Source organism: Erythrolamprus reginae, chromosome 6 (assembly GCF_031021105.1).
Source record: "Erythrolamprus reginae isolate rEryReg1 chromosome 6, rEryReg1.hap1, whole genome shotgun sequence".
NCBI lineage: Eukaryota > Metazoa > Chordata > Lepidosauria > Squamata > Dipsadidae > Erythrolamprus > Erythrolamprus reginae.
Window position 1 is genome coordinate 323,916 of NC_091955.1, and position 14,723 is coordinate 338,638.

The window sequence follows — 14,723 nt, forward strand, 5'->3', positions numbered from 1 at the left end:
AACATATTTAGAAAGACCCAGACTGGAGTCAGGTATTTGTGGGAATGAATGGATCGCATTAACTGATGGAAACTGCTAAAAGGTGGATTTCTGGAGGGGGGGGGGAAAGCCCCGGGGGGTTAGGAGCAACCTGCACCATTTTTTGCTACACTAAAATAAATTGAGGACCTTTTCATCAATTACTTGAGAGAAAAGTTAACAGAGTTAATTGACGTGTCTCCCAGATCCCAAATGAAGGGTGTTGATGCCTCCATCAGCCACATTCTGGGGGGGGGGGGGGTGTGAGTTTGTCTCCAAGAGGGACAATTGATAATTAACAAGTGTTGAAGCAAAGCATCCAAGCATGTAACGAGCGAGGGCTGAATTCCTCTACGATAAAACCCACCGCCTAGAAATAAAAAGTCCTGGGGAAGGAAAAAGCATTTTTTAAAAAATATAACAGTTTTTTTAAAATTATATATAGATGGAGAAAAATAATCTTCACAGCTTTTAATATGTTAATTTTTCTGGTAGACAGTAATCTGATGTTTAAGTGATTGGGCACAGCCCTCATTCACTTGAATAATGATATTCTCTTCTCTTCACATTAATTTGCAATCTTGAATGTCAAATCCGTAAGAAGGCTGCTAATATCTTAGCAAGTAACTGCTCTATAATGATCGGCTGAAAAACAGCTCCATAAATTAAACCACAAGCCTTGCAATGAAAGATTAAACTAATGCGGGATTTGAATTGTTCTTGAAGCCATCCTCCCTGCAAAGGTCACTTGGGAGACAAGCGGAATGCTCCTATTTTGGGTCATAACCGTCTTCACAAACCATAATTAATCCTTGCTTAGTGGCAAGAATTCCTTGCAAACTTTCCATCCTGTCTTCTTGTTTAACTCCCCCGACAATAAGGGCCGTTAAATAAACTAGAGCTTGTTTGTGGCTTGTTAACAGAATAAGAAGCTGGGGTTCTGATTCTGAATTCCAAATTAAATAAATGGATCTGGACATTTCCGTTGAGAGGACCGAGAATAACTGAGCAGCGTGAATAAACCGGCATCCCAAGACCTCTGCACCGTTAGAATCGTTTTGTTTATGTGTCACGTAAAACAGAATATAATCGAACTGGATTGTGCCGTAGAGCCAAGTTCTTACTCCATGGAGAAGCCCAACTCAAACTTTACTGACTGGTGTCAGGGATGTCCAGATTTTACCTGGGCTCACAAAGGTCCCACCGCCCGCCTAGGTCGTTGGCTCGGCTATCTAACTACCCAGCAGGTGATAACCCTGAGTGTCCTTGACTTAGCTCAACAAACAAAAACAAACTGTGAGTAGGATAAAACCTGGTTAGTCCTTCTACACAACCTCCACTCGCAACAGAACACCCTACGAAACTAGACTGACAATCCTGGGTCTAGAAAGCTTAGAACTACAATGCCTTAAAAATGATCTAAATATTGCCCACAAGGTCATATGCTGCAATGTCCTGCCTGTCAATGACTACTTCAGTTTCAACCACAACAACACAAGAGCACACAACAGATTCAAGCTCAATATTAACCGCTCCAAACTGGACTGTAAAAACTATGACTTTAGTAATTGAGTTGTCGAAGCATGGAAGTCATTACCAGACTCCGTAGTATCATCCCCTGACCCCCAACATTTTCCCCTTAGGTTGTCCACGGTTGACCTCTCCAGATTCCTAAGAGGTCAGTAAGGGGCATACATAAGAGCACCAGAGTGCCTCCCGTCCCCTGTCCTATCGTCTCTCCTGTATCTTCTCTTCTATCCCTATATTTTTTCTTCTATGCTCTCATTGATATATTTTATTCCTATATCTTCTCTTCTTTCTTTGATATATTTTACTCGAGTGTATCCTCTATAACCTTCCTCTATAACCTTCATTGTGTATTATTGTGTACTAGACAAAATAAATAAATAAAAATAAATAAATAAACATGTTAGCAATAGCACTTTTTTAAAACAGAGCCAGCCTATTGCCCCACAATCCGGGTCCTCATTTGACCCACCTTGGAAGGCTGAGTCAACCTTGAGCCAGTGGTGAGATTTGAACTGCTGACCTGCAGATCTACAGTCAGCCTCAGTGGCCTGCAGTACTGCACTCTACTTGCTGTGCCACCCCGGCTCTTAAAAACTCTTATTTTGAAGTTGTCAACCCAGCAGAAGAAGGAGTGCTGCCGCTCTCAGGTTCTCCTGCGGAACCCCCGGCCACAAAGCCACAAAGTGTGGTGGCCAAAGGCCCCTGCCCACCTGTCTTGTGGTCCTGGTGTCCATGCGGAGGGAAGGAGGCAAACTGACTTCAGGGCAGAGAGCGCAGAAGCCCGGAGACATTCGATCACTTATTAACCGGAAATGGGAAAACGGACGGACGGTTTGGCAAACCAGTTGGGGGTTGAGACTTTTGAATGAGTTCTGCATCCAGACACTGAACTGGATGTGAGGAAGTTGCCTCGTGGGTGCAGTTCGACCGTGGACAAACTCATTGCCAAGGTAAAATAGCCTCCAGTATTGCTTGCATGGGGCTTAAAGGCCTTGGACTTTAAAGGCAAATGACACGGATGAAATAGGCACTATGAGCTTCCTCCAGGCCTCATTGAAGCACTTCCACCACGATTGCACCCTGCTCGGCTCAATAACCATGAAATACAGATTGTGCCCTTGCCTGCCACTCAACAACACCAGGCCTAAAACATCTGACTTGCAAAAAGAGGATGAGACCGTATCCTTACCTCTGGATGCCCCCCAACGTCAATGTAGGTGCACATGGGATGGAAGGCTCCAGTTCCACAGACGTAGAGGTGGGTCTGGTTGAAGGCCTTCAGCACCTTGATGAAGTTGGCACATTCCTTCTGCAGAGAAACGACAAGAAGGCAACACAAAACTTTGGTGGCTTTCTCTCCTCTTTCAGTTACACCGCTCACCCAGAGCCATTCTGAATTGGGGTTCGTATTAATTTGTGATGTTGTAATTTAATATAATATTTTACTACTTAGCACCATGTGAAGGCACTGCCATGCTCCCTTTCCACAAAACACAAGCAGTTGGATTAAAAACCACACACACCATCCATTGAAATAAAACAATATCATCAAGAACATTTGCAACTGATAACCCAGGTTTACTTTGAAAGGTAATTTCCTATTGACTAATTAGTAGATTCACAAGAACAGGAGATGTTTAGATCTCATCAAGTCCTTGGCACTTTTAGACTCTTGAGAAAAACTGACACTCCATCACTCAACATGACGTTCTGTAGGCAGACAAGCACGGAAGACCCCGGAGGCTTAGAGAAAACCCAAAGTTTGAGCCAACTCTTCCTCGATCACGTTGGTAATGAAGCCACAGATTCATTTACTAAGTCCGCACTTCTATTACTACTAGTGTTTTCTCATCATCGCTATCACCCATCTCCTCCCACTTTTAGGACTGTATGACTTTAACTTGTTGCTTGTACCCTTAGGATTTTTATTAATATTGATTGTTTCTTCATTGCTTATTTGACCCCTATGACAATCATTAAGTGTTGGACCTTATGATTCTTGACAAATGTATATTTTCTTTTATGTCCACTGAGAGCATCTGCACCAAAGACAAATTCCTTGTGTGTCCAGTCACACTTGGTCAATAAAATAATTCTGTTCTGTTCTATTGTATTCTTTTTGACAACTTTATATTTTCTTTTATGTGCACTGAGAACATCTGCACCAGATTCTCCTTGTGAGTCCAATCACTTAGCTAATGAAATAATTCTATTCCATTCCATTCCATATTCCATTCCATAGTCTATTTCATTCTATTCCATATTCTGTTCTATTCCTTCCAATGACCCAAATGCAGATAACCAGGAGATCCTTTGCAAGGGCCGTGGAAACCAAACTCAGTGTGGTTGAAAGTTAAGTTTCAGTTAAAACAGACTTTTGCAGAGCCTACACACCGGGTGTTGTTGCTTATGAGACTCTCCAATAACACCTGAGGTCAAATATTCTTATAAATGGCAATGCACAAGTGCCTCACCAACATTTCCCACTTTCGACCAACCATGTGATTTTGTGCTTTAGAGTTATTAAGTTTTTCTTAAAAAGTTATAAGGACGTAAATACAAGAACAGTCCCAGCCTTGTACGAGGTGGTTCTCTTCCACTTGGGTAGACCACATCCATGGGCTCCATCGCTAGCGTGGCCCCCAGGGCTGAGAATGTCTAGATGTGAAATATGTTCTATGTATCTAGAGGGCAATGCCGCCCCGAGTCTATGGAGAGGGGTGGCATACAAATCTAATAAATAATAATAATAATAATAATAATAATAATAATAATAATAATAATAGCCTGGTTGGAAAATGCAAGTTTGCATTGCAAATATCCATCTTCTGCACATACGATCGACCAGAATGTTTATCTAGAGAATTCGACTTTCCTTAAGGCGCAGGAGGAAGAGACAGACGTTGAGTTATTGTCATGTCTCTATGACAATGGAGGTTTTATACAATTATGACTTCTGCCCCAGTGGGGCAGGGGAACAAATTTCCAATTTTTAGAGGGTGTCTGTCTGTTATTTTTTCTGCCAGGATTAAGTGCATGTCTGGCTTCATTCTTATTAGGAGTCGCCAGATCTATGTACCCGGATCCTATTCTGTGGCATTCAAACTTTCTACCAGCGATTGGGTTTGTGAAGGTTTGCACTGTAACTATATAGCGCTAGTTTTGAGATTCATCTCAAAAGGATAAGAATAATAACCCTAAGTATTGCGAAATAAATTGTTGTGGAGCTAATCAAAGAAAGATCTTTCTCTACTTCCTGTTTTGTGACAAGGATTCACCTACAGAAACTATAAAATTTCCTAACCCACTGGCAGGTGCCCAGTTCAGTTTCATTCAATGAAACAAGTTGATTCAGTGCTTCAGTTAGAGGAGTCGATTGAAAGGGGGATTCGGTTAAATCAACTTTAATCCGAGTTGTCAAATCATTTTTTTCCCTCCAAGCCATGCTATCCGTCTAGTGATCCAACCGACACATTCGCTGGGAAGCAGAGATCAAACTACACGGGCACAACAACCCTATAAATGCAGGTGAGTATTAAACCTAATTCCATCTGTATTTGCGATGGGGTTGCCAAGTGGTATAAGAAAGAAAGCCACCCAGGAGGCAGATTGTTCATTAAGATGTTGCCAAGACTCTGCCAATGTGTGAGCACTCTTCCTTTCCCTCCATCAAACACGGCCACGATAATACCCAGACATGTCTTAGCCGAGACATTTGGCATTCAGGATTATTCTCAATGCTCGGGACAAGGCAGGACAGCTTCAGTGCAAAGCATCCACTCATGTTCTTGGCCTGGAGCCTGGAACGGCTCAGCCTACCTCAAACTGGGATTCCCCAACCGTTGCCACCTCTCCCTCAAGGAAGCGCAGGGGGCTTGCCTCCCTTCATGGGAAAACCAGGGGCAGCCATCCAGAGCGGTTGGGATAGGGCCCACAGCAGGGCAACGTCTATGTGCACAGACGCAGACCTCTGAAATGCAGGCACACCCGACACAAGGCTGGTTTCCAGCCCTTCACACAATCCCAGTCGTGCAACTGAGCGGGGCTGCAACCGGCCCTCAACGCCAGCTGCCTTCCAAGCACACGGAACGTAACTTCATCATTAGTGCGACTTCCAGGATACGTTTTTGGGATTTGTAACTTCAAATGATTGTTAAAAAATTGCTATAAAATGATGATTCAATGGAAGAGTGTTGTTATCTTTGAGGATAATATCCTTATCCTTATCCTTAATATCCTTAAAAAGGATGGATGGAATAGATAGATAGATAGATGGATGGATGGATGGATGGATGATAGATAGTGTTCTATCCTGGGCCTACACAGATTGAAAACAAAGGAGGAATCCACACGCTGATATTTCAAATCAATCTTTTTATATAGAAAGCATCATTTATACAAGCTAAATTCATGCGTGTGAGTTCATCTTGGCATGACATATCTCATTACCAGAGTTGGTCGAGGACCACTCACAACAGATAGATAGATAGATAGATAGAGAGAGAGAGAGAGAGAGAGAGAGAGAGAGAGAGAGAGAGAGAGAGAGAGAGAGAGAGAGAGAGAGAGAGAGAGTGGTTTTGCCTCCTTCCAGCTGCAATTAAAAAATGCTGGATGGTTGAAATGTCATCAAATGAGGCTATAATGTCAACAGTAATCAATATTCAATAAGAAATTAAAATAAACAAGAACACAATGACCCAAGAACACAATGTCTTAAAATTGCCCAAGAACCAGCATCGCAAAAGCATAGACTGAATCCCAAATAACAGATTCAGTAAATAGATGGCAACATTCACAGCGTCCATTTAGAGCTGACTAAATACATATGGGTGTGGCCGGCCTGGGTCACTGCCGGCTCCAGCCACCCAGGCCGCCAAGTTACTCCCAGCTCTATGGAACCGGTCTGACTCTGAACCAAGAGGATCCCAACATTTCCATTGACAGATAAATCAAATGACGTTCTCTGTAACCTCACCTGTGAGAAAGAGAGATTCCTACGAAAATCAAAGAAATTAAACTATAAGAAAGCGCATTGAACACAATGGAACTTACACACAAGAAAGAAGGATGTTTCTTCTACACTCCCTATTTTCCCAGTAATCTCCGTCCCGTTCTGTGACCTTCCTTCAGCGAGACACAAGGGTGCGTATGTCCTGTCGGTACCACTCCTGGTTCTGGTCACGAAGCCATTTCTGCACTGGCCGAATCGCCTCTAATGACCTCACACCCTCTGTGCCCAGCGACTAACCGTACTTCTGTCGACTTCTGCAAATTCTCCACAAACTACGGTATCTACACAAACATTTGTGAATGTTCCCAACAGTTTCTTTCTCCGCAGTGAGAAATTCAAGGACCACACGCTGCTTGTAACGTCCATCACTTACAGACACCATTTCAAAACACGGCTGCAGCTACGCTATCTGCCTGAAGAAAGGCAACATTTACACACGCACTCCTGACAATTCAAATAATGTATATCTAAAGTTTCACATCCGTACCATTACTATAGGCTGAGAAAAAAGAAGTGGTGCATTACTTTCTGGGCGACCCTGGTAGAATGCTGCAGCCTACTCTACAGAAGACGGTGGGTTTGCCTCCTCCCACGTTCTTCTTGGATCACGACCGATGCCGTGTTAAGGGATTCTCCTGGCAAAGCGCGTACATAAGGCCGTTTTTGCCAAGCTTATAAACCACTCAGATTTTGCATCAATGAGCCGGTGCTTTTAATCCCAAGGTAGTTTCTACATATCCGGTAAAGATTTCCAGATGCAGCCCTTGGTGATCAATGCACTTCAAAGTTCTCAGTCCAACAGGGTGGGGGGACACACAAGTGTTGAAAGAGAGCAACAGATTGTGAGTCTCGGCCAGGCAGTTGCTTAGCAATGTCTATATGTTTTCAACAAACACCCCACGGAAGCGCAACAAAGCCCTTGCCAACACAACTCCCTCCACAACTGCAGAATGTTTAAGGCAACTTTGATTTTGTCTTTCCTCACTTTCCCACAGGAGAAATGAGAATGAAACACCTTTAATAGAAGGAAGTTTAAAGTTTCTCTTCAATTAAGATCTGGCATCAAGTCACATTTGTTTAAACAAGAGTTGCCAAGTTGCTCTTTCAAACAGGCCTCTAAGATCCTCAGAGGTTACAAAGCTGTGGAAATCAGTTAATCCAGAAGAGACAAAGTGAGGCCGGAAGCAGAGGTAGGTTCCATTGCAACAGAGATGAGGTTACTCGGCCTCAGAACAGAAAGAGCATCAATTCACCCTTGGATTGTGTAAATCTACCCATTTTCCTTTCTTCGCAGCACAACAACCGATCCTTTTAAAAGTGAAAGGTACTTTCTGAGACCTCACCTGGCTTCCAAAGAGCAGCGTAACCTTTGCAAAATCAGTGGGATTTACTTTTGAGTAGCCACGTACCAAGACAAATCCCTTGTGTGTCCAATCACACTTGGCCAATAAAGAATCCTATTCTATTCTACAGTTTGGACAATTTAACCTGTTACAATTGTTCTGGACGGAAACCCAGAGTGCTTCTCTCAGCCGCACTCATTCTCCACAGGCTGAAGCATGGAAGGTTGCGCGCATTGTATATTCCTCTGTTTCTCTTTTCCTATAAAGCTGCAATCTTGACATTTTGTGAGGACTCTCACTATTCAGGAAGGGATGGGAGACTGTAGTTTCTCACGCTGGCATCGGGATATGATTCTCATGACGTTCTGAGCTTAGCACATTTGAGGGATTACGAAGGCTGGCGCTCAACCAGGGCTGACTTCATGGAAAGAACAATAACAGCCATTTCCCTGGCACCACGTTTCAGGCAAGGGCCTCCACTGACAACCTAGGAAACTAAGCAGACCACGCGTGGATTTGGGAAGCAGGAGTGGATTTCAGCCATCACTTTATTGCTTTTAAGAAAAGCTTTCACGACTTTAATACAAAGGCTTCTAGATAGATAAACGGATAGATAGATAGATGGATGGATGGATAGATGGGATAGACAGACGGACGGACGGACGGACAGACAGTTGGGTCAAGTCCAATTCCGTTTATGAAAAGCATCAAACCTCCGTCACTCCCAACCAATTTGGATGCAGTCGATATGATGAACCGACTCAACCCATCAATGTGATTTCCTAAACCCATTTGAAGCTTTGGATCTGATTCAGAGCATTCCTCATCTGAGGAGCCCTAATCAATACTGTAAACAATTGTTATAGAACAATACTTATAAATGTTCCATAAAGGCATCCAGTCACCTCAGATCCAAATTTCTGTTCCACGTATCTGGGGAAACGTCAGTGAAACGGGAGGATTTTGGCAACCGACTGCAACCACAGATTCCAAGAGACGAAAGGCTCTTAATTTGCAGTGGATTGAAGCGCAGGTGCCACCTCTGAATCACTGGGTCTTTTTCTATTTTGGAAGCAGGGTCTGCGGAGACTGGAAACAAAGACTGGAAATGTCTTGGCCTCCCCCAGAAACCAGCTCCCCGCCCTCCAGGAAAACCCTTTGCATCACCTGGCTTCTCATTCTTGGTGAAAGGAAGATGTCCCACTTGTTCTCCTTGCAAGAAAGGAGGGGACCAGGGGGTTGTGATTGGGGTGTGTGTGATGAATGATGAATGATGACCAACTCTGAGGACTATTAAATCGGAAGGCGGGATATAAATATGCATAAAACAACTTTTGAATCCATGATGCACAAGTTGACCAGTGACAAAGCCCCCCCCCCAACGTTTCATTTCTGAATGGCCAAATACAAGGTTTAGATGCATGCCCACATGCACACCGACACAAACCCACAAAGCACGGGGGGGTGGGGGGTGGAGAGAAAAGCTAATAAGCACCATAGATGCCACAGAGGTTGGCCACTTCTCTATAAATAAGGAAGGATTTTATGAGTCTGAATGTTATGCACACATGACTTTCCCAATATTAATCCATGTATAGATATTCTGTCAACTCACAAAGTTGCTTGTATGGAAAAAAATAGGCGATATTAGGTATGTTTGCTGGCTATTTTGCCTACCTGGCAAGGGTAGCGTTGACTTAGAGAGCGGGACTGGCTAAAGATGGCTCATGGGGCTCCCCTGGTTGACGCGTGGCCAGGATCCAGGTCTTCTCAGTGCCTTTGCAATGATTTGGGGGCATTTTTTGGCATGACCAGAAATATTTCTTTTTCTTGGAGTGATTTGGTGCACTGGTCTGATTTGGGCATCTAGATAAAGTTGGATGAGTTTTTATGAATCAGATCAGAAATGTGGGTCCAACAGAATCAAATCTGTTAGTACTGTGTACATAACTGATTTGGGTTTGGCAATATATAAACAAACTAACAATGTATGCTTCAATGTATTAAAACACTATAGCTTTAAGAGTTAGTGTTGCGGATGGCCATAAGGGGGCGCCAGAAGCGTTATTCTCACACTGATTCTTCTCTGCTCTTCTCTGTGTTAAATGCTGGTTTGTGTGTTTGTAAGCTGAACAAATAAGACCTATAGTATTGTTTATGTATTTATGCGTATGAGTAGGTCTGTTCTTGACAAATAAGACCTATAGTATTGTTTATGTATTTATGCGTATGAGTAGGTCTGTTCTTTGTCAAAGTAAATATTATTTTATACCCTTAATGTATCTGGTTTGTCTGACTAAACCATTACTCATATCTCTGGGCTGTCAGCTGGATATCGGCTAAAACTCCCCGTTTCCTTTGTGCCTGGGCATCCTTGATGATGATGATGATGATAATAATAATAATATTAATAATAATAATAATTAATAATAATTTATTAGATTTGAATGCCGCCCCTCTCCGAAGACTCGGGGCTTATTCTGCTCACTCCTTAATAAAACCAGAGACTCCAAAACTGGAGTGTTCTTAACACACACCCAGTGCAACACAACTCAGCACATTGGGTGACGTTTCCCACAGAGGTGAGTGGCTGCATTACAGAAACCTGAGAAACATTTTCATTTCCTCCTAACCATTATCTCTCCTGGTTTTTGGTGGGAGAAAAGACCCTCGTCTGCACTGTCGGGGAGCCTCCTCATTCCTCAGTGTCTGGGGGTCTTGAAATGTTAGATTCCCCAGCAAGATCTGTTTCATGGCACTGCATGATTGACGTGAAGGGGGAAGGCAGCCGTGGACTCCAGCAGAGTGAAGCCACCGCCTGCTAGCTGGCAGGGTTCCCTTTCAATCTCAGGTCAGGGCTGAGGTCAACGGGGGGGGGGGGGGGGGTCCACGCACCCTACGTGTGTCCTCAGTGGTCACATTTAGAAACCTAGAAACATAGAAGACTGACAGCAGAAAAAAAAGACCTCCTGGTCCATCTAGTCCGCCCTTATACTATTTCCTGTGTTTTATCTTAGGGTGGATGTATGTTTATCCCAGGCTTGTTTAAATTCAGTCACTGTGGATTTACCAACCATGTCTGCTGGAAGTTTGTTCCAAGCCTCTACTATTCTTTCAGTCAAATCATATTTTCTCATGTTGCTTCTGATCTTTCCCCGACTAACTTCAGATTGTGCCCCCTTGTTATTGGGTTCACTTTCCTATTAAAAACTCTTCCCTCCTGAACCTTATTTAACCCTTTAACCTATTTCAGTGTTTTGATCGTGTCCCCCCTTTCCCTTCTGTCCTCCAGACTAGACAGATGGAGTTCATGAAGTCTTTCCTGATGGGTTTTATGCCTTAGTTCATATAAGCCACAAAGCAGCTGCAAAGGGCGATTCCTGAGAAAGGTGACCAGCATAGAACAGTTAATAACTGAGATTCATAAATACTCCATTCAAATAAAACAAATGTGAAACAACCAATTTGTGATTTATTAACTTCTAACCATTCAGACAGGCAAAATACTTATCATCACGGGAATACCTTCACCATATTGATTTAAATCTTCTTTAGGTCCCATTGTAATGCTACTATCTACCTTGAGAGTAACGAAAGAGAAACTCCACTGAATATTACTTCCAAAAGGAAGGATTCCCTTTCTTTGCTGGTAGAACTGGACCTTACGAAATGCAGCGACTCTTGCTTGCTTGTTGTGGGGGAAGGGCAGTCGAGGCTTGGCTTGAGGATGAGGCTCACTCTCTGCAAGGGAAGCCAGCCAGCGTGGTCTTAAAAAGGAGGCCCCTGCGTTATTTATGACCTTCTCCCTTCTTTATTCAAGGGATGTTTGCAAATTCCTTCGGTGGACAAACCAGCCTTGTTATCTTAACCACTGGATGTCCGATCCTGAAGCCCATTCTGGCCAATGACCGGGCAGAGATTTCGGCCAGCTGCTGTTATGAATATTTTACCAAACCCTCCCCAAAGATTCACTCGGGACGAGCTCCGGGCTGTCTCTGGCCATGGCAAACACCGTGGTGATCTCCCCCTTTGTCTCGAAGGAATGTGTTCCGGTCTCTGTATATAATTACAGTGAATTCCACCCCTTTTATTTATTTATCCTCTGCCAGCATTGCAATCATCACACCCGACAGCCACACAATTTTCCCCTATTATCTAATGGGAGGGTTGGAAAGATCGAGGAGGGAAGAGGGAGGACACCAGAAGGAATGCAGACAATAAAGCCCCCCCATCCCCCGTTGTCAACCACAATAGGAAGAAGGAAATTGATGCGGGGGAGGCAGGCGGGGGCTCTTGTCAGGAGAGAGACCCCCCCCACTGAGGCCTTCAAAGCTTCCAGGCATTAATGACCCTCCTTGCCTTCCCAAAGGCCCTTTGCCTCGTCCTGGGGTCAAGCTCCTAAGACCTCCTCAATAAGGGGACAATTAGACGCTCATTCATTCCCTCCTTCCGCCACATGTAAATCTGCAGGAGCGCATGGGGAAAAAACGGAGCTTGACCGATGTCCGAGCTTGACCTCTGTGGAAAAGGCAGCCAGTGAGTGCAAACCAAAGCTTTGCAAAAGGCCACAAAATCCTGACTGGCCTGAAGAAGGAGAGTGGACAGAGGTCTCTACTTACCAAGACGTCTTTCCCGGCCCACTTGCATTCATCCCGCCGACCGTGGGACACGGGCCAAGTGATCTAAGGGGGCAAGGACACAATGGCATCAGGTCACTTGGCGGTCCAGAGAAGGTCATCTCCACCCAGGCCATGCTCTTGCCTTGTTCTTTTTAGGATTATGACCTCTCTCTCTCCCTTTTATGATCTGCCCCTGTCAATCTACTGTGCACGATTTTATCTGGATTTTTGCACTACTATACATAGAAACAGATCTATCTCTCTCTCCCTCTCCCCCCTCTCTCTATCTATCCATCTATCTAAAATATGTGCCACATGTTTTTGCTGGATTTGAAAATTAAGAGAGACTAGGATAGATCTATTTTGGCCTTGTTCTGGCCTCCTCAGTTAGCCATACCCTCCCTGGGACTTGAACTTGCAGCCTTTGCCTTGTAAGCCAGAGAATTAACCTCTAGGCTACAGTATCCAATCCCTTGAGCTCTGTACCAGGGAAGGTTACATGTTTTTTGTGTCGAATCACTCTGGTATATTGAAGGAGCGTCACAGGTTCCTTTTTGCCTCTCGGCCCAACTCAGGGCCATTTCCAATGGATGTGCATTTATTCACATATACATATGAAAACAAACGTCTGTCTGTCTGTCTGTCTGTCTGTCTGTCTGTCTGTCTGTCTGTCTGTCTGTCTGTCTGTCTGTCTCTCTTCAGAAAAGGGTGGATGGAGCAGCAGAGGGGTGGATTCTACATGAAAGATGGTCTTGTTTTCCTAGATGGCCTGGAACACATGATGTCACAAACGGTGCCATGCATGTCAGACCCCGTTTTGTACCTTAACAGCCACAGTAATATTTTATTTATAGCTAGAGAGCAGGTGGCCAGAATGTAGCACATTCAGGTAAAAGAAAACGCAAGAGGAAAGGAAAAATTATATGAAATTGTGCAAACAAGGAATAAACCACATACGTGGACTGTTCCATACACAGGCAGCCTCCTGCCCTCCGTCTCTCTCTGTCTCTCTTCCTCCCTCCCTCCACAAACCCCAAACACACTACAGCACAATGATCAAACAGAATTTGGAAATGTCATTTCTGTGAATGGATGATAAATATCAACATAAATAGAGGATGAATTAATTTTTTTGCTGGATTGTAGATTTTGGGGAAAGAATCTGTTGTGGCACCTCCTGCATGAAAGATGCTCTGAGGTTGAACTTGTTGCCCTTAAGGGTTTGTCCCAATTATTCTACAGCGATTCACAATTTCATTCCTGGTGGTGCCTGGGATTAATTCTTAACCATCAATTTCACCTTCTAGTGCAAAAGCCCCCAAACCCCTTCTAGTTGATTATTGATGTCTTCTAAAAAGCTTTGAGAATGGCACATAGAATAAAACATGATCAAATTTCACCACCATGCAATATAAATGGGGCACGTGACTGGACTATCACCTTCATCTTAAACCAATTTGCAGATAAAGCAAGAAGAAGTCCATTTAAGGTCATTTGGGGCAAGAGGTAGCACAGGCAACTGCAGGTTTCGTGGTGGATTTGGAGACTGTCACATTGCTCACAAAAAACACAAGAGCATTTTTAGGAAGCTGGGCTGCAGGAGGAGTCCAGGCACCTTGGGCCACAATCTGTGACCACAACTCACTACCTGGGGCCACCACACACACAGGTGGGAACGTGTCAATTCACCCTAAACTGTGTATCTCTTTTTTTAAAAACTTAGAGCAGTAGTCTGTTTCTCTAATGATTCCAGATGTTTCTGCACTACATCCTGAACCTCACAGAACATCCAAATAAATAAACTCATTTTTTTTTAATGGTTGTTCTTGAGAGAATAGGAAGTGGCCAATTTTACTTGGATCTTGATCTTCAGAAAACACAAATCTTCACTCAGGACTTGGAAAGAAATAGTTTATCGTGCAAAGAATTAATGGGTCATGGATTAATGCAAAGTAGAAGCAACCTAGCCAGATTTAAAGCATTGAGGATTCATGAAAATATAATTATGCTATGCATATTGTTAATGTTTTATTTACACGTATGCTTTCATAATGAAACGTCTATTAGCTTCCAATCTAAATCTCTGTTTTCAATCAAATCCAAAATTGTCCATCATGTGGCTGCCATCAATATTAATCTAAAATGATTTATTCATAGATTTGATCTTCTGGATGGGAGCATCTCAAGTGACAGAATGGAGAA

General features: G+C 43.5%; 1 protein-coding gene across 2 annotated transcripts in view; it reads right to left on the minus strand.

Moving 5' to 3' along the window:
• SEMA3A (semaphorin 3A) overlaps positions 1 to 14,723 on the minus strand; it is a 103,513-nt gene that overhangs the window by 46,188 nt on the left and 42,602 nt on the right. Inside the window, exons 3-4 of one of the 2 annotated variants that reach the window (XM_070754932.1) lie at positions 12,522 to 12,584; positions 2,738 to 2,857 (exon numbers count right to left, since the gene is read on the minus strand). In XM_070754932.1, the coding sequence (XP_070611033.1) occupies positions 2,738 to 2,857; positions 12,522 to 12,584 (183 nt within the window). The remainder of the gene's footprint in view (positions 1 to 2,737; positions 2,858 to 12,521; positions 12,585 to 14,723) is intronic. The other variant, XM_070754933.1, reaches the window with a different exon arrangement.